The following is a 19,572-nucleotide window of genomic DNA, read 5'->3' as shown; positions in this document are numbered from 1 at the left end:
TTCACCATAATAGATTTTAAAATCTATTTGCATTAATCAAAATTTTAGTTGCTACCTCAATAAATTAATATTATTTCAGAAAAAACCAACAACAGTAGTTACAATCATTTGACTATGACATATCTCTACAATAAAATTAATTATTTAAGTCTGAGCTGTTTCTTCTTTCCTTAGTAACATGTTAGGTATGCCATCTTGAATAGGGAATAGTCTCCCAGACTCAGGACATTCTAAATCACCTTCAATAATTTCTACCTAAAATAAACAATTAATATACTTGTACAAGGAGCATTTTAAAACAAAACTTCATAAGAAAGTACTTTAGACATACCTCCATTAGTGCATGATGTGCTGATTGAAGGAATCCTTCATTGGACTCAAAATCTACAGGTAATTCAATAGGCAGCGACTGACCATGACCTATCTAAAGGGAATGAGCATTAATGAGTGAGAAGACAGTAATGTACATATTTTTATTAAAGTTAGTCTACACAAACTGAACTTAATTCGTGTTCAATCTTAATCTACATCCATCATTAATGCCTTTTTATTAAACTCGATCATACCATGTCAGCTGTTTTCTTCAAGACCGGCCAGTCTACCTTCTTGAGCATACGCGAGATGAAATCAGAATTGAATTGAACATCTTTCACCTCGACCTTCCTAGCCTATGCAATAATAAATAGCTATGTGCATCGTTTTTTACTCACAATTAGTTTCAGTGGGTAACCATTAATGACTCCTTTAACATGAGATGTAAGCATGTTATGAGTGAGAAGCTTCATTTTCTCTTTCAGTCCCTTGTGGCAGCACGTGGGTACTAGTGTTCGGAAGTATACGGAAGCCACGTGGTGCTGCTGGTGCAAAACACTGAAAACAGAAGGTATTGAATTATTATTATGGTTAGCCATGGATTTTATTTAGAGTATGAACCAGTTAAGAGATATAATCATTCCACAGCAAGAATAGATGACTGGAATTGTCAGTTGTTGGAGCATAAAGTAGTCTCTGGGGGCGGGGCAATACTAAGCAAGTCGTGACCATCCGCTGGATATTGAGGACTATTATGCAATGCCAAACAAAGTATTTTATTCTGAAGGATTTGTATTCATTGTCAATTATATATGTCTACCTATAAACAGGGAGAGGTGGACGTCAACACTAGGTTGGGTGTCAAGACTAGGTTGTTGCATTTTATTGATTATTGGGAGGAGATTGACTTTTTTGGGAAAGTTTGTTATTTTAGAGGTAAAATAATTATTATGTGTGTCAATTACATATTTTTATGTTGTGTAGTATAGAGCTGTTTCTGATTACAATTGGATTTTTATAAATATTTTTAAAGCTGCTCCAAAAGTTGGCCAATGTGTACAGGGTATTTTACCAAAAATGAAAAGGTAAGGATTTTTCATTTTAAATTTTTTCTGATACATAATGTTTTTATGTTGTTTAGATTGTAGAAATTAAGTTTGAGCAGATTTCAATTAAATTTTTTTACAAATTTTTTAATTGGCTCAAAAAATTAGGGAATACTAGCCAAGTCTTGTCAAAAATGGTGATGATAGAATTTTTCATTAATTAATTAGATTTTCTGATATAAAACATTAACAATAATTATCATTATAACATTAAGAAATTAAGTTCTAGAAAAGTTAGTGTCTATTAATTAGGGTCGTCACCCAGTGAATCTCTTGTAGAGAGAAATTTTAAACAATCAATCAAGGTACCTATATGCACTTACTCATTTTCTCTGCAAGAGTTTCTGCCGGTCCACTAATCTCCTCAAGAATGTTGCTCAAAAATATGTAGAAGCTCTTTGAGTCCAATTCAATAGAATCTCCATTACTATCTAATACATGTATATCACAGACAACCAGGGAATTATGTTCTGCAGCAGGATCCACAATCACTCCATATTCTTCATTATTAATGATTCCGCACTGCAGAAGCTTCCCAGCAACTTCTAAAAGGTTAAACTCTAAAGTTGCTGTTATTATAGCCTGGTTTGCCGTAAGGAGCTCTTTCTCACCCTTCTTTCCCTTGTCATTGTACTTCTTTACCTATAACGTTAATTACTAAAAAGACCCATAGTTGACATGTAGTTGTAAATGATTTGATCTACGTGTAGATCTGCATGCACTCGAAGTATATATGCTTACCGAGAAATTCATGAAGTTGTTCATTGTCTTCAATACTGTGAAGAAACATACTCATGACATCTGCCTCTTGGCCAAAATTTTTGTGTATCTTTTTAAGAACACAATTCAGTAACAAGACAGCCCTGTTACGTTTGCTGAAAGCTCTCCCGGCCCTATCTACTACAACTGCATCAGGCAGCATTTTCTCCTGAGCTGCCAGAGACGCTAGCCTGGTAAGAGAATGCACTAACACCTGTGCAAGGATCTTCTAGTTGTAACTAAGTGTTAAAAACTTTTAGCTCTTGACTTTAGCCATCTCCCTCTTGTTTTGCTGCTTGAGACAGCATTGAAACAGAGCTAGAATAGAACAGCAGGATATGATTAATCAAGGAGTTGATTTAGTCACTTATTTTTGCCTCAAAGCATACAATGAGAAACAAACTTTCATTTAACATTCTAACACGTGTCATACCGTATCATAGAATTTCTAATAACTCGATGTGCAAATAATTAATTGACACAACAATGATGTTTCTATGGTAACGTTGATCGAAGGAAGCGTATCTACTACACCATTCATTGTGCGTGAGAGAAGAGACCAATGGCTACAGCAGTTGCTCCTCCTTTATCAAGAAAAGGAGCCTCTCCAAAGGCTGCAACAGCAGATGCATTCACAGTGAAAGCCTATACAGGGAATGCCAAGGTATTTAATGTACACTCACGAGACTTTAAATGAGCTCATTCTTTACAATACAGGTTTCATCACCTCCCAAAGCTGGAGCCCTGGAGCCCAGGCCGTACAAACCAACTGATTTTAGAAAGTTTTATGACAGGGGAGACTTCCCAATTGCTTTAGAACATGACACCAAAGGGAACAAGATAGCCTGGAAGGTTAAGAGCACACTAGCCATTTCATGATCCTTAATTATTGTCACAATTTTAATACCCTCTAGGTGGAGATAGAGAAGCTTGATTACCACCATTACCTACCTCTCTTTTTTGACGGCCTTTGCGAAACGGCTCATCCTTACGAGTTCTTTGCCCGACAAGGTGTTCATGATATGCTTGAGCATGGAGGAAAAAAGATTCTACCAGTCATTCCACAGCTAATCATTCCCATTAAAAGTTAGCATTTGTGAGATAGAAATCTAACATTAATTTTAAAGATTATACTGATGTACCTTTTTGAGTTTTTTCTCTTACTTTTTGTCACTATATACAATATAGATGCTCTTAACACAAGGAATGTCAAGGTCATCTGTACAACATTAAAGATCCTTCAGCATCTTGTCATATCCAGTGAACTAGTTGGCGAAGCACTTGTGCCTTATTATCGCCAAATTCTGCCAATATTGAACATCTACAAGATGAAAAACTGTAGGTTTTTGGCGCCAATTCTTGCATACCTGCTATAACACTGTACAACCTCCTTTTAGTGAACTCTGGTGATGGGATTGACTATAGTCAGCAGAAGAGAGAGAACATTGGAGACCTCATCCAAGAAACTCTTGAAGCATTTGAAAGGCATGGAGGAGAGGATGCATTTATAAACATTAAGTATATGATACCAACCTATGAATCTTGCATTCTGAACTAGTTTTGCATGGTTTGATCGCATATCTCTCATTATTATTGTTATTATTAAATTATTGTAATAATAATAGTTTAATTAAAAAGTCAAAAGGGAACCGTGTGGGGTCTTTTGTTGCTATAACTTGTCACTAGTCTATTCAGTGTCCTTTCGCCTTGGGAACTTGATAGTGACAGATTACCAGCTCTTGCAAGATAAACTTGTTGGGTAGTTTCCTTTATGGTAGGTCTCATGGCTTCTCTTGATTCTGTGGCTCTTTGGATTGCTATACTGTTGTAGTATTTGGGGAATGTTGTTTTCTGAGGTTCAGGTACAAATTCTGCTCTTGAAGTGTCAGATCTAGCTTTTTTTGTTTTGTGCTTGATAAGTGAAGCCTTGTACTTTTCATCAAGTGAAGCCAATAGTCGACTATATAGTGTCTCAAATGTCACATCTAAGTGAGCATCAGAATTGGCTTTTGACTGGAGATATTCTGACGTTAACGACTCTAAATCCTGAGCCCGAGAAACAATGTCAAAGAAATCAAATAGTTTCAAACTGCTCGGAGATTCTAATCGATAGTGGCCCATGGCTTGCAGCAGGTGGTGAAGTTTCGTTGGGGGCAGGATCTTATTAGTCATTTTGAGTGCGAATAGGATCTGGTTTTTGTCAGTTGGTAACGTGAGTCGTCTCTCCTTGGCAGTGACAGCTTGAAATACTCTCCTGGAAGTTGCCACTTCATTGTATGTTAATGATCTCTGATGCAGGTGAAGAAGGACCTTTTTTATTACCCTGACGCTATAGTGTGCAGTATAGTGATTAAAGACTCTGTCTAGCTCCAAGTCAAATATGTGGTCATCCAACCAGGTCTTAACTTCTAATTCAGAGTACCTATGCTTTGCATTTATGTCAATCCCGTGGCGTGCCAGACAGCGCTGAAACAAGTCACCATCGTATCCGAGGACAATAGCAACGAATTTCAGCTCCATGATTGTGTAGTAGCCTCTCTTGGCAGGATATGAAGGCAAAAGGAGACTCATTTCTCTGCGATTTTTTTTTGCAAGAGCTAGAGCCACACCCTGAAACGGTTAATTAATCTACATTATTAATTAACTTGTTATTTAACTACACCCACACAAATTAATTAGTGCGCCACGCCGCTCCATACTTTTGTACGCATGCGCAGTTCCAGGCCTCCTGCTAATTTTTGATCACAAAGACACAAAAAATAGATTCTGGTTCTTTTTTTGTCTCTACTAGAAGCGAAGGTTTCAATTTTGAATGGCCCAGTCGTCTCCAGTTACATCAGTATCTCGTAAAGGGAGTGAGTAAACAAAAAATAATTTCATTTTATCGATCCATCTCCTCTCTCAGAGTTCTCTGCCTTTACCGTGGAGCAGAGAGCCACGTTATTGAAATATTTCGACGAATATGGCATGACATCTACTCACCGTCGTAACATTGATCTCATTACTCAATGTGCAGCAGAACTGGGCACAACTATACCCAAAGTGAAGGTAGAGAATATAGCAAGCATAAGACATCCCGCCACCCCACCCAGCCACAACCATCATCATGCAATATTATAAATATTATTATTTTTGTTAGAATTGGATCGGCTCTGAAGTGGTTAAGAGGAAGAGAAAAGTCGGCATATTACCGCTACCAAAGTTTGAGTTTTCATCTGTGAGTTTGAGCTCATATCACGTACCTGTACACATATGCATAACAAGAAGCTGTGAAATATTAATTTTTTGTTATTGATTTTTAATATTATTAATAATTGTCTGCCAATGGGTTGTTATTGTACCATATTTCTTCATTTATAAGTACAGTGTTGGGTTTGTAGGGGTCACCAGAGCTCAAGCCTTCCACTGCTCCAGCAAAGAAGATCAGGCGTGTCAATGGATATAATTTATTTTTCTCGGAATACGTTCAGAATCACCCAGACCTTGGACCTGGTGCTTGACAGCATTGCAATGTCAATAACTTCAATGTTGTTTTTTTAGATTTTAAGGAGCGCAATACCATAGTTGCTACCAGGTGGGGAGAATTGAGCGAAGAGGAGCGAAAGCAGTGGGCAACACGTGCTGAAGCTGTTTGTAGCACATCTATACAGGTCAGTGTCATGCTTAATAAAATCTTCATTGTTAATTTATTTTGAGCATCATAATTAATTATAATGAATTAGTGTTGCTTGATTGAGTTGTAGTGGATCAATTAAAACACCTGTAAATGTTATTAGATTTTTTGATGATTTTTTTTCTTTTATTTCTATTAGGAGTACAATCAGCAGCAACAGTTGGTTCTGCAAGACTCGTCATCGCCAGTTCTAAGTGTTGAGGAAAACCTTGTTGAAAAGACCTTGCTACAAATACAAGATAAGGTTGGTGTTTCTTTACTGTATTTATTTTTTATTTGTATTTTAGTATTGATTAGTTTTTATTGTATTCATTTTATTTAATTTTTTGTTTACTTTATTTATTTATGACGTGCATCTGTATTGAAATGATAGTTTGAATTGTTGGAGCAGCTGGGGTTTGAAGGCTATGCCATATTTGTTAACACTGGTGCCCTCCAGACTCACCTACTAGCTACTAATAAAGGAAAGGCATATCACAAGCAGAGGCAGCAGCTGGGGAAACCTTTAGAGAATCCATTCATTGGATATGTATTCTCTGATAATGTATCAGGTAAGAGAGTGTAAAGAGAAAGAATTGTATTAGAATTAAGAGTGAGAGATGGTTTAAGTGAATAGGATAACAATTTTACAGGGTCTATGAACAAGGAACTAATTTTACACAATGTAATATGGAGAGGATTAATTTAATTAATACATGCACCAAATACTAATTCTACCCATTATATACCATTTTTGATTCTACCATTTAGAATTGATACCTTCATCTACTGGTATCCAAGTACCATCTCCTGTTAAAGTCCTAAAGCCTACTACACTGCTTCCAGCCACTGGTCCTGTTACTGCAGTCATCTCACCAGTTGTCAGTAATAGCAATGTATCATTGAATGTAGAGACAATGCAAAGGAGTGTTGCTAATGCTTTTGCTCTCAAATACAGTTAGTGTTTTTTACATGCAATGTACATGTACATGTAGCTCTACATATTGAGCAATGAATCCTGTGTTATATGAATGGTCATTGGTGATGTGCCAATATTTAAAGCCAAAATTACTAAGCCAGTGATTTAAATATTAATTTCAGCTTCTTAATATATTGTGGCTGCATGTATAACCCTGTAATATAGCCAGGAAAAAGCAATCGCTATAGCCCATGATTTTTCCAAAAATTGAAAAAATCACAACCAACAATACTTTCTGATACATGTATCATGCATATTGATTGTTTGTTTTTTTAATGCTTATAACTCAAAAACTATTTATCAGAATCAACTCAAACTTTCTACATAGCATAAGGACATCAATATGTATCAGAAAATGTAATAAAAATGGGGGTGGGGGTGGTGATTTTGGAGCCAATTTTTGAAAAAAACCATGGGCTATAGCCTTGGGTATTTTTCAAAATTTGGCTCATTTTTAAAAATGCTCATAACTCAAAGAATATTTGTCGGAAACAGCTCAAACTTTCTACATAGCATAAGGACATCATTATGAATCAGAAAATGTAATAAAAATTTGGGGTGATTTCGGAGCCAATTTTTGAAAAAAACCATGAGCTATAGCCTTGGGTATTTTTCAAAATTTGGCTCATTTTTAAAATTGCTCATAACTCAAAAAATATTTGTCGGAAACAGCTCAAATTTTCTACATAGCATAAGAATGTCATTATGTATCAGAAAATGTAATAAAAATTGAGAGTGATTTTGGAGTCATTTTTTGGAAAAAAACCATGGGTGTACTACATCTAAATCTTGTATTTTAATTATTACTATTACCATGTAAAATTCACAACTAGTGCATACATATATTACTATTTCCCTATGTCTGATGGGTGTCTCTTTTCTCTAGAGATATGTACCGGTCGAAGTGATTTGGCTTATGATAATTTGGAGGAATCTGGTGTTCAAGTATATGGACTACCTGAGGGAGTTCCATTCCATTCTCCTATTCTCTACAGTCAGCAGCAGCTCCAACAGATATTGGCCAACCAGGACAAGATTGTATTTTTAAAGATACCCAACTCTGTAAGTTTTATGTATGTATAATTGTACATGCAAATGTGAGTATTGAATCATTATTCTTTATTCTTCCTTTCATAGGAGGCTGGTATATCAGAGGTGGAGATAGAGCCAGAGAGTGTTGCTACATTAGTCCATGAGCACAGCATTCACTTGACACCTAATCCTGCAGCTGATGCATAAAAGGACTGACTTGTACCTGCACTTGCATTACCACACAAACACTGTTGCCTTTTTCATTGTATAGTACACAACAGGATCTCTTTGTATGTCTCTGCTTTCACAGTAAAATGAGTTTTTGACAAAAATAATTCATAACAATTTTCTTTTGGATCAAAGATGCAAAAGGAATTCTAACATTGGTTAGTACTTAGTAATGCTATAAGCTGTAGCTCTTTGTCAATCAATGGCTGAGACCATATTGATACTCTAAACAATCTTTTAGAAAGTAAAGGGGTGACCTTTTCTGGTCCAGTATAAACTTCCTGTTCTTGTTCAAACTTGAAAGTGTAGAAAAACAACTTTAAATTGCTACCAAACCATTATTTCAACAAGTGAAAAAGTGCATTTGTGTATTCTATCACAATCAGTAATTAATAAATTTCTATCATGTTCCATGATAACAAAAAATACTTGCTACAGGTAAGAAAAAATATAATCCTACAAAAAAATTGGCCAGTTTTCCTCAAGCCTTTTTAAAGACTATCAAATATTTTGGATAAGCTTGAGAGTCTTTCATTGCCACAAAAATGGTTGGATTCTGTTCCCTCTCCACTAAAGTGTCATATAAAATCTAAAGAAAAAGAGAAAGGATCAATTTTTAACAGTTATGTAGTATTAAGTGTGCATGTAATAAGTTTATTGTGATGGTCACAATGTACATGTATACACTTACATGAGGATTTTCTGGTATTGGTGGAGGCACTTTCATCTTCTCATTCCCTCGTGTTACCTTACAGACCAAAAGAGAACAGACCAATATACACTTTGAGCCATCTTTCTCAGCATGGGAGTATTTATCTTGCATGGAGTAGGAAGCATTCAGTGCAAAATAGACCCCCTTACCATACCGAGCAGCTAGAGGATAAGATAGAATAATAATCCAAGTATTTAAGATACTTGTATATAATGTAAGAATTACTACCAGCTAGTAAACCCATTATTATTCCTCTACTCTTGTACTCACCATTAGAATCAGCAGCATATCCTCTATTAAAACCAGTTGAGCAGATTGGCTCAACCTTGTCCCTCTTTGTTCCATGGAACAACTCCTTCTCATTGACGCTTCCCTTCCCATGAAGCATTGTCCATGTGCTCTTAAGACTCTGGTATCTGGCGTATTCCGACGGATTCTGTATCCTTTGGACCCGAGTTATGATGACATTGGATCCTATAGTCTCATTGAATCTCTTTGTTGCAGTAGTGTATTCATCACTGAGCTCATCCACGTCAAAGAAGGATACAACGTCTTTACCAATATTAGACAAATCCCAAGTATCAGGATAATCTGTTTTGAATAAAGCATTTAATGCAAAATTAAGCATGTGCATTTATGCTACTATACACACTCGGTATCCATGTGTGTTCATGTATAACAATGTAAAGACAAGCTGTATTTAAAAAAAGTTTCTGTTTTCACATGAAAACAAAGTAGTGTAAACATAGCCTAAATCTTAAAGACTAATACAATAATAAGACTTACCATGATGCACTTTCCTTCGTCTAGACACTGTTTTTGTCACTCTTGATATATCTTCAGTCTCCTCCATCATCCTCAGGTTCACAATGCATTTAATGCCATCAATCTCGAGCTTAACAAATTCCTCCTTTCGCTGATGAGCTACTTCAAGCTGCCTTGCCTGTTCTGCTTTATAAGGCTCCTCTGTGCCATCTCTATTAGTAACCAACCACTCAAACATGTGGAGTTGGTGCAAGAGAGCATTTAAGTTCATGATTCTCCTTTGTATGTCATTGCAGACCTTCTCTACAGCTCTCTCTTCTCCACTGACGAGTACTCTATTCAAACTGGCTTGAATATTAATCTCCACCTCTTGCTCAGAAGCAAACTTTAAAATACTCTCGCGATCAGACTGACTGAGAAGGTTAGTCATGTCACCAAGATCGACCATGTCATCGACTATTAAATCATCAATAAACCTGTACACATCTCTCTCTGCCTGACTCAACTTCTCGGCCACTGTACCGTGAATCCAAAAGCTAACCTTAAAGGTTTTTTGACCGGGCAACCCTCCAACGGTTGTTGTAGTCCTTTGTCTGGGTATTGCTACTGGCTGTAGAGTGACTGAAACCCCTTCAGGACCATTGGATGGATCAAGAGGGGTAACAGTTGCATCGGACGCAAAATATGTTGAGAAATAATCGCGATACTGAGGAAACAGTGCTTTATCTAGTGCATATACGCTCACTTCTTTGAGGTTCGATGGCTTAGTCAGAGTGAATTCTTTAATTGCTTCGAGAGTTGGTTCAGCTGATTCCTCCACTGTAAAGCCACCAATACCAAGACAGAATGCTGCAAGAGCAATAGAGGACTCTCCCTCTTCATCGGCCGTAGTTAAACAATTGGAAACAACTCGTTTGAGTGTTGAAGTTTCCTTGTCAGTGGGTGGTCTGTTCTTGGATTTCCCAGGAACATGAGCATGAATGATCTTATTACATCTCAGCAAACCACTGGCTGGAGTGGAGACTACAAATCCATCTTTGAGCAGGACTCCTTGATCCCTCAGACTCTTACAGGCTCTTTTTAAGTCGTCTCCAGCCGCTTTATGTATTGCCTTTGATATGGCATTAGCATCGTGTCTCATTTCAATTGATGTGCTATTGACTATCACATCTGCTGGAGCTTTAGTGACATCGCCATTGAACAATTGTATCTTCAAACTAGTAGCACCACCACCACCACCTTTTGATGAATCATCCTATTAAAGATAAAATATCTTTTCATAAATTGTAAACTATCATTTGCTCATTCATTCATTAATCTTATAATTTATTGTTACTAATTGCTCTTTCTCCTGCTCACAAACTTACAAAATGATGGACACTGTATTTGAGCTCCTGCAACTTCTTATGAAAAACCACTTTGTCTCTGTCTTTCTCGATAAATATCCCAACAGAGATATCATTATAAATACCAAAACTAGCAGATGAGAAATAATTGAGGAGAGACTGAGCGCAGAGTTCAACTGGATACTTGTGTGGAGGGCCAGTCAATGGAGCAATGATGATATCACGTACTCTCGGGCACACCTTCTCAAACAGATCATGCATTGAAGCATCAATTATTGTCCCAAGATTAGGACTCTTGCTAGAATACTTGGGAAGGACCACGTGATAGACTTCAGCATAATCCAGTTTACCTACAGTAGCACATTTGTGCACTGTAGCATCGATGAGACGTTGCCGTGCAGTAAATGCTTCTATTGTGCTTCTCATTTCAGCTCCACCTACAGCAGCTATTGAAGCCATCACTGGATCATCAACGGTTGTAGCATCACAGACAAATATTGCTAGTGCATCAGCTCTCTTTATGGCCAGGTCTCCCGTATATACTTTGATTTTGATGCCATTTGGTGAAGTAGCTCCAATCACGCAATGAGGTGTGTTGGCTAAAGCAGCTCCTCCTTTAGGAGCAAAGAGACGATCAGAGACTTCCTCAACTTGGAAGCTTATCTTTACATCATTATTGGCCTCAATTCCATTGCATTCGAACCTCACTGTTCCACGATCAATCAATTTCTTGAGGCCTACTTTGTGTGGAATTACTAATCGTCTCTCCTTGACTTCATCCACTAGCATTTGTAACTGGACCTTCACATGACTCACAGCTTTAGCTTCACCTTTGAGCAAAATGATGACCTCATCTTGACCTGGACCTCCTTTGGTAGGAAAGGTGAGCTTTACTTTTTGCTTCTTGGCTGTCTTCTCGATTTCTTTGCATTTATGCCCATCCCCTATAATCTGCCACACTGTACTCTTAACTGCCAGTTTATCTGTGACTGCATTTTGCGTGTTTAGAAACTGCTTGATCTCATTCAGGACTGCATTCATTATTTTATCTTCTCCGGTCAGAAGCACAAACTCATTGGCAACAATGCTAATCCTAACAAAATACTGATCTGTTAGTTTGGCACACATGGTACCCCATTCCTGACTTGTGCAGAGAGCAGCTTCATCAGGTGAAAGTGTCAGCTTCTCTTCTACAATGAGAGAGCTAATACATTTCTTAGCTGCAGCACACGGAACAATCTCAGGAGAGAGGATGCATATTTGTGCTTGGAAGTCGTGATGTGTATCAGTTTTTTCAAAAACATACAGAACAGAGTGTTCTGTAGGTCCTAGTGCTTTACTGATTTTAGTTCTACCGTCGCGACTCTGGAGTAGGTTATTGGCTGATGTGGTTAATGGTATGGTCTCAGTGAATGCACCTTTTATCTTCTTCTCTGCCAGATCCTCCACTTTATCAAGAGACTTCTTCACGCCATGGACAGTAACACAGCCTGGTCTCCTCTCCCTTTCATATTCTATTTTTACTGGAGGACGAACCGACTTAATGTCATCATTCGCAAACTTGAGTATGTACTCAATATAACGAGGGTGCTTCTCCAGTTGTAGCGTTATCTGGATTTCTTCTTGTGTCATTTTTTCAAGCTCTGTGGATGCTTTACGTAATGTTGCAGAATGACCACATATTTTAATAAGAGCTGGAGGATGAAAGCTATAATGAAGATCAGGATGAACATTTCTTATGCTTTCAATGTAATCTATTGCTTTTGTCTGCACTTCTGCTGGCACTTTTATTTCTGCACTCTCAAAGTCCTGAGAGTACTCATCAATAACACGTCTGACTTGTACATCCCAGTCATCAATATCGTTTGCTCCAGCAAGTGGCTCTACTTCAAGTGAACTTGGACCGACACGAAGCTTCCCTTCGATCAGTTTCTCGTTTATTTCTTTCGTGTAGTGCATATAGTAGTCCATTGCTTCACGAGATATGGCTTTCCTGTATGAAGTCCAAGAATATACTGCTCGTGGAGGTATAGGTGGAGGAATGATAGAAGGAGGAATGATAGGAGGAGGGGGAGAAGGGGATCGAGCTGGTTTAAGTAATGGATTGTATTCTTCCGCAATAAACTGATGCTTTCCTACAGAGTGAATGCGTGAGAGACTAAACATCTTCTGCTGGCCTATAAAAAGAAAAAATAATGTCAAAGTCTATGTTATCTGTCACATTAAAAAAGCTAAATAATAATCTCTTTGTCAATTAAATACATGTAACTTACTTTCTCTGGTGTTGAAAGTGACAATATAGCAGCCACCCTTTGTTTCATCAAGTTCAACAATATTATCACCAAACTGTTCACAATACATTTCAATAACATGTCGAGGAATAACATCAGAAGTTAAAGGTTCAATCCGGACACTTGTAGATGGCTTCAAGACATCAATATTGAGAACAACTTTGCCATTAGGAAAAGGTTCCTTCATAGCTTTTCTTCTAAGTTCTTTAACATCTACAATGTACATGTATATGTAAATTAAGGTACAATGAGATTCTATAGACTGTGTGAGTTGCATTTCAGAGCTATTATAGAGTAAAATATAAAGTTCTTACCAATTGACTCTTTCAATTCAATGACAGCAATACCAGTTTCTGGGTTGAACTGAGGGTCCATACAAACTTGGCTACCATGCAGTGCATCAATATACAATTTTATACTATAATCAGCTGTATTGAGAGGTATCTCCTTCACCACTATAAAACTAGAAACACCACTACAACGGGATCTGCTATTAGTAACAGGAGCCCCATCATAAGCATCAGGAGGATTATAAGGCTCTACAGAAAGTCGTTGGCCAGGATAAGGAGAGATCTCAATACTTTGCTGCAGCAAAGAGACATCTATGCATAATGAAAAATGTACAATAAAACTGAATTATAGCATTGCAGTCCTATGCTCAGGGTTTCCCACAGGATTGTGGCATAGTGTGGCTCATGTAGCTTCTTTTTAGTGGATTGCAAAAATTTGGCCATAAACCTGTACTGTTGGGCCATAAACCTGTACAGGGTATTTTAACAAAAATCACAAGGAAGAAATTCTCCATTATTTTTTTCTGATACACATACATGCTCTTATGTTGTGTAGAAAATTTGAGTTGGTTTTGATTAAATTTGAATTTTTCATGAATTTTCAAAGTTGCTCCAAATGCCATGAACATGTACTAGCTGTATTTGTAGTGCCTGTCAGCTCATGAAGCATGCCATTTAGCTCACTTAGCATGCTTTGTAGGAAACCCTGCTTACAGTATATTATGCAGAAAGTGATTATAAGCATTACATTTATCTTCAAGACAAATGAATAAATACATTGTATTTTGCCCATAAAGTCATTCTCCATACCTGCTTTAGTATTGAGCTTTACAATAGCTGAGGCCCCACCATCTGTCATCTGTGGATCATCACATTTCAATCCAAATCGATTGAGGTATGCTTTAAGCATCCAGCTCTGACTACCAGAAGACAACCCACTGACTATGATATTGTCAGTGAGATTGTCAGAGCTACATGTAGCTTCATTCAAAGGAGCACTGTTCGGTCTATAAGGCTCAATGACTAGCTGCACTTGATCTTTACCAAATGGACAGCCCAGTGACTTTTCTTTCAATAACTTCACATCTATTTACAATCATTAAAGAAATAAAGTATAATAACTTTCAGTGAATGAAAAATAAATAATGTGTGTGTACAAGTAGTATCAATGAAGCTTTAATCATAGCTTATATGAAATACTGAGGTTATTTTATAAATACTATCATATTACTCACCTATTTTATCATCAAATTTGATAACAGCTGCTCCTACTCCTTTCCTTTCACTGATGCTGGACTTAACTCCACACAAAAAATAGAAGTACGTCGAAAGATGACTCTCATCCTCTTCCTGTGGTATATTCTCAACAATTATCAAGTCAGTTAAGGACCGAGGTTTAGCTACAGGCCTTTTCATAGCGGCTGGTGATGTGTTGATACGCTGTTTTGGAGGAGGTTGGAGACTACCTATCAGAAATAAAAATACAATTTATAATTGTATGTACATGAACATACACGTACACATAAAATACATGTACATGTAGAATTGAATAGCAGAGCTATTAATTTCATTCCAAACTTACTCTTATATTCAGACATGTCACTGGGTACTGATTCAGAGTGCTTTAGAGTCACTTTGAGTTTCTGACCATAAAAAGAGGAAGAGGGAGGAGCTTGAACAACCCTTTTTGCATCTGAAGAAAAGTTATAAAATTTTAAAATTGGGTAGCTATTTGGACATGTACATGTACGTGTACATGCATGCATTGTCTTTAACTGGCACAAACTCTTTGTGTACAGTAAATGTGCATAGCATGCTTCTATTAGTTGAGACAAATAGCTAATATAGAGCTGTGCTGCAAAAAAAACTGCCAAAAAGAACTCCCGCTATTACATGGATATACACATGTACATGTACATGTACATACCTTCAGGATTATGATAATAAAGATATCCTCTTCCATTCTTAATCTCACAAGAAGCTACTGATGAATTTGTGGTTTTATTCATAAAACTAACCAAATCATCATCAATTTCATCAACGTCAGGCAGGTTCTCAACCACGACGTGAGGCCGAGGATCAACAGGTTTTGGTGAAGGAGCCGGTCCAGTTGAATAAGTGATAGGATGACCTAACAGCTCGCTATTGTCAGGTGGATTTGAAACTAGTTGTCTGACAGCTGGTGAATAGAATAAACAAAAATAAAGAATTGAATTATATCATCATTCTTACATTTGTTATCTTCAAAAGTCATATGAGCTTCAGTTCCCTTTATAATGCAGTCCTTGATTATATGCCCTTCAAACCCAAGGCGTCGCTTTAAAGAAACCTTCACTTTGGCCTCAGGCATGCCACTTGGAAGACCACGTATGACTAATACCTCCTTCTCACTTAGTCTCTTCTTAAATTCAGCAAAATATTCCAGAGACACAATACGACACTCAATGGGGTAACCATTTAGGATGCTTAGTGGCTTATTCTCTAAAGCAATGATTCCTATAAAGGTTAATGATTGACACGATAATATAAATTCTAGGAACTACAAAGTGTAACATTATTCATTATAATTGATAATGAATAATATTATACACTTGCTACTGTAGTTGCTACTTGCTAGTACACACACTGTATGTATCTTATGCAGCTATTGTCATTACTTTGTGCCAAAAAATTTACTTGTTATTATTTACCATACTTTCTACTTCTTCTCTCCTTCCCTCTTTCTCTCCTTCTAACCTTGTTCAGAAGTAAAAGTAAAACAAGCAGTTGCTCCATCAACAAATATTTCATCAATCTTATAAAGTTCCTCGTTAAAGCGACCTCGCAACTGTCTTTCGAGTTCATTACCACTTCCGTATTCACTAGTAACTTCAACAGCTTTCCTACTACCACCACCAGCAACATGCATGCTTGGAGGAATTCTTGAGGAACTTGAATACGAATGGACTGGAGACCGATTATAAGATCTGATGCTGTTGAAATTGTGTGGTGGTGGAGCCTCCTGACTCACCACCTTTATTTGGCTATATGAATTGACCTCTTCATCAACTAGTAGCTCTTCATCAACTTGTAGCTCATCATCAATCACTCTCATGCTGCCCTCCTCAGGAACAGGGGGCTCTGACTCTTGAAAGTGCACAGGAGTTTTTTTCAGAGTGAATGTCTTGCTTACAAGGTAAGGTAAATCTAAAGGAAGTAAGACAGGGCGAATGAGTGAAATGTAACTATAATCAAAACATTGAAAGCAGTATGATGACATACAACACTACAACAAAAAATAATGGATAACATTACAGTTTCACACCAAAGCACACACACAGACACTGCTTTACCTGTAGCATTTTCTAAAACAACTTTAATATCGTTTCCATCTCGTGATACTTCAGCATTAATTCTTTCAGTATCTTCCAGGATATCTTGAACATAATCAGGACTGACTCTAGGAGGATTGCGTAAAATTGCAATTGATTGTCTTCCAAAATGATGGATCCATTTCTTTACAAAATGAATGTTTTGATCAAAAGGAAACATACCATCGACCTCTCTTACCACTAAAAAATCATAAAAATAGTAGAATAAAATCTACATGTACTGTACATGCATCATTTATTGTGCCATATTAAAAGGTGTAAACAAGTTAAAAGTCTTCAGCTCTAACCTCCTTCATTGGGTGCTGAAATTAAAATCAAGACAATTCCATCATCTTTAAGAAACCTTATGCCCTCTACCTTCACACCGAGCTCCTTGTATTGCTGAAACGCTTGAGTGAAAGCACCTTCTACAAGCTGTTCAGTAAGCTGGTCAGTGTTGAAGGAGAGCTTGTAAGTTACATTTAGCTGAACGTTATGAAAAATCCTACTATCCTCCATGGGTCTCTCTGCCACAAGACTGTTCCAGAAGAGTGGAGTGTACAAGAAACGAGGCCGAAAGAGATAGAGGCAGGTTCAAGGCGTGGCTTTTACTTTTTAAAGTTTTTTGCAATAACAATAATGATCATAATGCTAAAATGTTTATTTTAAGTTTCCTCTTCCTTCTTTTCTTCAACAGGAGGAGGATCAGATACTTCTTTTTCATCTAAAAAAAGTGTAAAAATTATTAATGATTATCTTGGTCTTACCTTTACCTTCAACAGGTGCTCCTTCACCTTCACCTTCTAAATTCGTAGACTTTTCACCATCTAGTTCTGCAGGAACATCTGCTGGCTTGTCTCCCTCTTCTATAGGCTTCTCTCCTTCTTCTGCAGGCTTGTCTTCTGCAGGCTTCTCTCCTTCTGCAGGCTTGTCTTCTGCAGCGGGCTTATCCCCTTCTTCTGTAGGCTTATCCCCTTCTTCTGTAGGCTTATCTCCTTCTTCTGCAGGCTTATCTCCTTCTTCTGCAGGCTTATCTCCCTCTCCTCCCTCTTCAGTGCTAACAGGTTTATCTCCTCCCTCTTCTGCAGGCTTCTCTCCCTCACCTGCAGGCGTTTCAACTTCAGTTGGTTTATCTTTATCTGCAGATGGTTTGTCTTCTTCTCCAGAAGGCTTATCCTCAGCTCCTTCACCTGTTGGAGGAGGAGGTTGCTCCCCTTCACCTGTTGAAGGAGGTTGTTCTCCTTCTACTGTTGAGGGTGGTTCTTCTTCAGTGGCTGGTGGTTCTTCTTCATCCTTAGGGGTAGGAACAGGAGTGATGATACCTAAATTCCTTTTAACAGCTCTTCGTATAATAGCTAAAAAGAGTAGAGGAGAGAAAGGAGCAGGGAATTAGATATAACAATAATAATATTTATTTGTGCATACTATCAAGCAGATATCTGGCAGTTAGTTTCTTATCAAGTATTTTCTGTGCTTCTGATGTTAGCCATGGCATCAATGTTGTCTCAATGTCTATAACAATAAATACAGCAAATGATCAGTTACATATAATGTTCTCTTGTGATGGTGAATGATTAATTAAAATGTTATAATACTGCATACTTCTCTGTATAGGATCATAAAAGAATCCTTTGTTGCTGAGGTTAGTGAATACTGCTGGCACAAGGTCTGACAAGTAACTGTGTGCAAATGCTCTGGCAGCAACTTTCTCTGCTGTCTCTTTCTCTTTCATCAGAGCTTCTCTTTGTTGCTGCATTCGTCTCTCCTGGGATTTGATAAAATACATAATTAATAGCATCCCCCCTCAACAAACCTTTTCTTCTCGTCGGCGTCTCTCTTGCTCCTCAAGTCTCTGTGTCTCAATGAGTTCAGCATTCCTGTTCCCTTCAAATATCCTTTGCTGTTCCCTGAGCGCAGCCAGTTCCTCTTCCTCCATCACCTCCAAAAGAGCTTGCTCTACAGTCTTCCCAACCAACACTTCAAGAATTGGCTGGACCTCAAGATCAAAGTTAAAAAGCTGAAGGAGAAAAGAAAGCGGAAATGCAGTGATCATGAGGAATGCACTTAAAGTCATGTTTATTACTTACATCCCCCTCTTCTATTTGAGTGGCAACGTCCATTCCGGTTTTAGCTGGTATAAAGAGCGGTGTAGGTGGCCTATCCAGGAAAGCATCAGTCTGTGTGTGGACATCAACCTCCTCCACCCTATCAGTGATCTCTTCAAGGTAGAGCTCGGTCTGTACATCAATGTGTTTCCGTCCCTCAACTGGAGGAGGTGAGTGGATCCTCATCTGTTCTCTGGCACGCTTGTGAGCAAGGACTCGTCTTCGTGTCTCTTGTTGTTTTTGGAGCTCTAGAGGATTGGGTTGAGATGACTGAGAGAGAGAGAGAGAAAAAAGAATATAAAGGAATTATTTATGACTTTCACAAGTATACATAACTTACTGCTGGGAGTGTATGGAGTGCATATGTATTTCCACGTACTACACGTTTATCATACATTATGTTACAAGGTCTGTATGTTGGAAGCAACAAAGATATAATTCAAAATATTTATGAGTTTTATATCACACCTCACGGTATCTACTTCTCTGTATTTCTGTTGCTGGTGGACAGTACGGGGTTGAGAGGAATAGCTGTAGGCACCAGCGCTCTCGGGGTTCCTCGTCACAGTCCCAGTCGCCATCAATTTGAATTTATACTTACTGGCAAGAGAGAGAGAGACAAGTAGAGTTTAGCTTTTGTTGTGT

The 19,572-nt window shown here is 37.8% G+C and overlaps 6 protein-coding genes and 1 long non-coding RNA gene across 9 annotated transcripts; 3 read left to right on the top strand and 4 right to left on the bottom strand.

The window, feature by feature from the left end:
- Nucleotides 1-42: 42 nt before the first annotated feature.
- On the bottom strand, nucleotides 43-827 carry LOC100641504 (multifunctional methyltransferase subunit TRM112-like protein). Its single transcript, XM_003386091.3, has 4 exons — nucleotides 711-827; nucleotides 567-668; nucleotides 332-424; nucleotides 43-255 (listed from the first exon to the last, which is right to left on the bottom strand). The coding sequence occupies exons 1-4, from the start codon at nucleotides 783-785 to the stop codon at nucleotides 145-147; spliced, it is 381 nt and encodes a 126-aa protein (XP_003386139.1). The 5' UTR covers nucleotides 786-827; the 3' UTR covers nucleotides 43-144.
- Nucleotides 828-841: 14 nt separating this feature from the next.
- Nucleotides 842-1,375, top strand: LOC109581521 (uncharacterized). 2 transcript variants are annotated; one of them, XR_002184665.1, is made up of 4 exons: nucleotides 842-883; nucleotides 925-1,083; nucleotides 1,143-1,248; nucleotides 1,302-1,375. It is a non-coding gene; the product is annotated as an uncharacterized LOC109581521 (long non-coding RNA). The 2 variants fall into 2 exon arrangements; XR_002184664.1 differs by having other exon boundaries at nucleotides 1,297-1,363.
- Nucleotides 1,376-1,456: 81 nt separating this feature from the next.
- Nucleotides 1,457-2,589, bottom strand: LOC109581520 (uncharacterized). 2 transcript variants are annotated; one of them, XR_002184663.1, is made up of 3 exons: nucleotides 2,160-2,589; nucleotides 1,742-2,075; nucleotides 1,457-1,688 (listed from the first exon to the last, which is right to left on the bottom strand). XR_002184663.1 is itself a non-coding variant. In XM_019995698.1 (3 exons), exons 1-3 carry the CDS (start codon nucleotides 2,181-2,183, stop codon nucleotides 1,663-1,665), a joined length of 369 nt encoding a protein of 122 aa, XP_019851257.1. In that variant the 5' UTR covers nucleotides 2,184-2,589; the 3' UTR covers nucleotides 1,457-1,662. The 2 variants fall into 2 exon arrangements, 1 of the variants encoding a protein (XP_019851257.1); XM_019995698.1 differs by having other exon boundaries at nucleotides 1,742-2,060.
- Nucleotides 2,590-2,670: 81 nt separating this feature from the next.
- On the top strand, nucleotides 2,671-3,807 carry LOC100641376 (parkin coregulated gene protein homolog). Its single transcript, XM_003386090.2, has 5 exons — nucleotides 2,671-2,841; nucleotides 2,895-3,029; nucleotides 3,092-3,263; nucleotides 3,366-3,515; nucleotides 3,575-3,807. Exons 1-5 carry the CDS (start codon nucleotides 2,740-2,742, stop codon nucleotides 3,733-3,735), a joined length of 720 nt encoding a protein of 239 aa, XP_003386138.1. The 5' UTR covers nucleotides 2,671-2,739; the 3' UTR covers nucleotides 3,736-3,807.
- Nucleotides 3,808-4,883: 1,076 nt separating this feature from the next.
- LOC109581518 (uncharacterized) lies at nucleotides 4,884-8,221 on the top strand. The gene is made up of 10 exons (XM_019995696.1): nucleotides 4,884-5,032; nucleotides 5,083-5,225; nucleotides 5,317-5,394; nucleotides 5,558-5,669; nucleotides 5,718-5,827; nucleotides 5,990-6,094; nucleotides 6,224-6,401; nucleotides 6,601-6,786; nucleotides 7,695-7,870; nucleotides 7,946-8,221. The coding sequence occupies exons 1-10, from the start codon at nucleotides 4,990-4,992 to the stop codon at nucleotides 8,045-8,047; spliced, it is 1,233 nt and encodes a 410-aa protein (XP_019851255.1). The 5' UTR covers nucleotides 4,884-4,989; the 3' UTR covers nucleotides 8,048-8,221.
- A 165-nt stretch (nucleotides 8,222-8,386) lies between these two features.
- On the bottom strand, nucleotides 8,387-17,419 carry LOC100632830 (uncharacterized). The gene is made up of 15 exons (XM_011405244.2): nucleotides 17,131-17,419; nucleotides 16,805-17,023; nucleotides 16,209-16,658; nucleotides 15,705-15,968; nucleotides 15,400-15,651; nucleotides 15,055-15,165; nucleotides 14,708-14,938; nucleotides 14,283-14,558; nucleotides 13,497-13,784; nucleotides 13,165-13,395; nucleotides 10,913-13,068; nucleotides 9,567-10,800; nucleotides 9,051-9,371; nucleotides 8,760-8,941; nucleotides 8,387-8,657 (listed from the first exon to the last, which is right to left on the bottom strand). The coding sequence occupies exons 1-15, from the start codon at nucleotides 17,339-17,341 to the stop codon at nucleotides 8,550-8,552; spliced, it is 6,534 nt and encodes a 2,177-aa protein (XP_011403546.1). The 5' UTR covers nucleotides 17,342-17,419; the 3' UTR covers nucleotides 8,387-8,549.
- On the bottom strand, nucleotides 17,417-19,508 carry LOC105312519 (radial spoke head protein 3 homolog B-like). Its single transcript, XM_019995686.1, has 8 exons — nucleotides 19,396-19,508; nucleotides 19,268-19,337; nucleotides 18,910-19,197; nucleotides 18,636-18,839; nucleotides 18,425-18,587; nucleotides 18,248-18,334; nucleotides 17,590-18,177; nucleotides 17,417-17,433 (listed from the first exon to the last, which is right to left on the bottom strand). Exons 1-8 carry the CDS (start codon nucleotides 19,506-19,508, stop codon nucleotides 17,417-17,419), a joined length of 1,530 nt encoding a protein of 509 aa, XP_019851245.1.
- Between the last annotated feature and the right edge of the window lie 64 nt (nucleotides 19,509-19,572).

The sequence above is a fragment of the Amphimedon queenslandica genome, unplaced genomic scaffold (genome assembly GCF_000090795.2).
Source record: "Amphimedon queenslandica unplaced genomic scaffold, v1.1 AMPQUscaffold_13435, whole genome shotgun sequence".
In the NCBI taxonomy this organism is placed as follows: domain Eukaryota; kingdom Metazoa; phylum Porifera; class Demospongiae; order Haplosclerida; family Niphatidae; genus Amphimedon; species Amphimedon queenslandica.
This window is presented reverse-complemented; position numbering and strand designations above follow the sequence as displayed.

Excerpts from the sequence above, each read along its gene's own strand:
- LOC100641504 (XM_003386091.3), bottom strand. The coding sequence starts at position 785 with ATGAAGCTTCTCACTCATAACATGCTTACATCTCATGTTAAAGGAGTC. Across the intron at positions 669-710 it reads GTTACCCACTGAAACTAATT|GCTAGGAAGGTCGAGGTGAA; the intron begins GTGAGTAAAAAA and ends ATTATTGCATAG. Across the intron at positions 425-566 it reads TGAAGAAAACAGCTGACATG|ATAGGTCATGGTCAGTCGCT; the intron begins GTATGATCGAGT and ends CATTCCCTTTAG.
- LOC100641376 (XM_003386090.2), top strand. The coding sequence starts at position 2,740 with ATGGCTACAGCAGTTGCTCCTCCTTTATCAAGAAAAGGAGCCTCTCCA. Across the intron at positions 3,030-3,091 it reads GGAACAAGATAGCCTGGAAG|GTGGAGATAGAGAAGCTTGA; the intron begins GTTAAGAGCACA and ends AATACCCTCTAG. Across the intron at positions 3,264-3,365 it reads GCTAATCATTCCCATTAAAA|ATGCTCTTAACACAAGGAAT; the intron begins GTTAGCATTTGT and ends TATACAATATAG.
- LOC105312519 (XM_019995686.1), bottom strand. The coding sequence starts at position 19,508 with ATGGCGACTGGGACTGTGACGAGGAACCCCGAGAGCGCTGGTGCCTAC. Across the intron at positions 18,335-18,424 it reads TTATGATCCTATACAGAGAA|ACATTGAGACAACATTGATG; the intron begins GTATGCAGTATT and ends TTATTGTTATAG. Across the intron at positions 18,178-18,247 it reads TGCCAGATATCTGCTTGATA|CTATTATACGAAGAGCTGTT; the intron begins GTATGCACAAAT and ends TACTCTTTTTAG.
- LOC100632830 (XM_011405244.2), bottom strand. The coding sequence starts at position 17,341 with ATGGAGGATAGTAGGATTTTTCATAACGTTCAGCTAAATGTAACTTAC. Across the intron at positions 14,939-15,054 it reads TGACATGTCTGAATATAAGA|GTAGTCTCCAACCTCCTCCA; the intron begins GTAAGTTTGGAA and ends TATTTCTGATAG. Across the intron at positions 13,396-13,496 it reads TGAATTGAAAGAGTCAATTG|ATGTTAAAGAACTTAGAAGA; the intron begins GTAAGAACTTTA and ends TGTACATTGTAG.
- LOC109581520 (XM_019995698.1), bottom strand. The coding sequence starts at position 2,183 with ATGAACAACTTCATGAATTTCTCG. Across the intron at positions 2,061-2,159 it reads ACAACTTCATGAATTTCTCG|GTAAAGAAGTACAATGACAA; the intron begins GTAAGCATATAT and ends TTAACGTTATAG. Across the intron at positions 1,689-1,741 it reads AACTCTTGCAGAGAAAATGA|ATTCACTGGGTGACGACCCT; the intron begins GTAAGTGCATAT and ends TCTCTACAAGAG.
- LOC109581518 (XM_019995696.1), top strand. The coding sequence starts at position 4,990 with ATGGCCCAGTCGTCTCCAGTTACATCAGTATCTCGTAAAGGGA. Across the intron at positions 5,670-5,717 it reads TCACCCAGACCTTGGACCTG|ATTTTAAGGAGCGCAATACC; the intron begins GTGCTTGACAGC and ends TTGTTTTTTTAG. Across the intron at positions 6,402-6,600 it reads ATTCTCTGATAATGTATCAG|AATTGATACCTTCATCTACT; the intron begins GTAAGAGAGTGT and ends TCTACCATTTAG.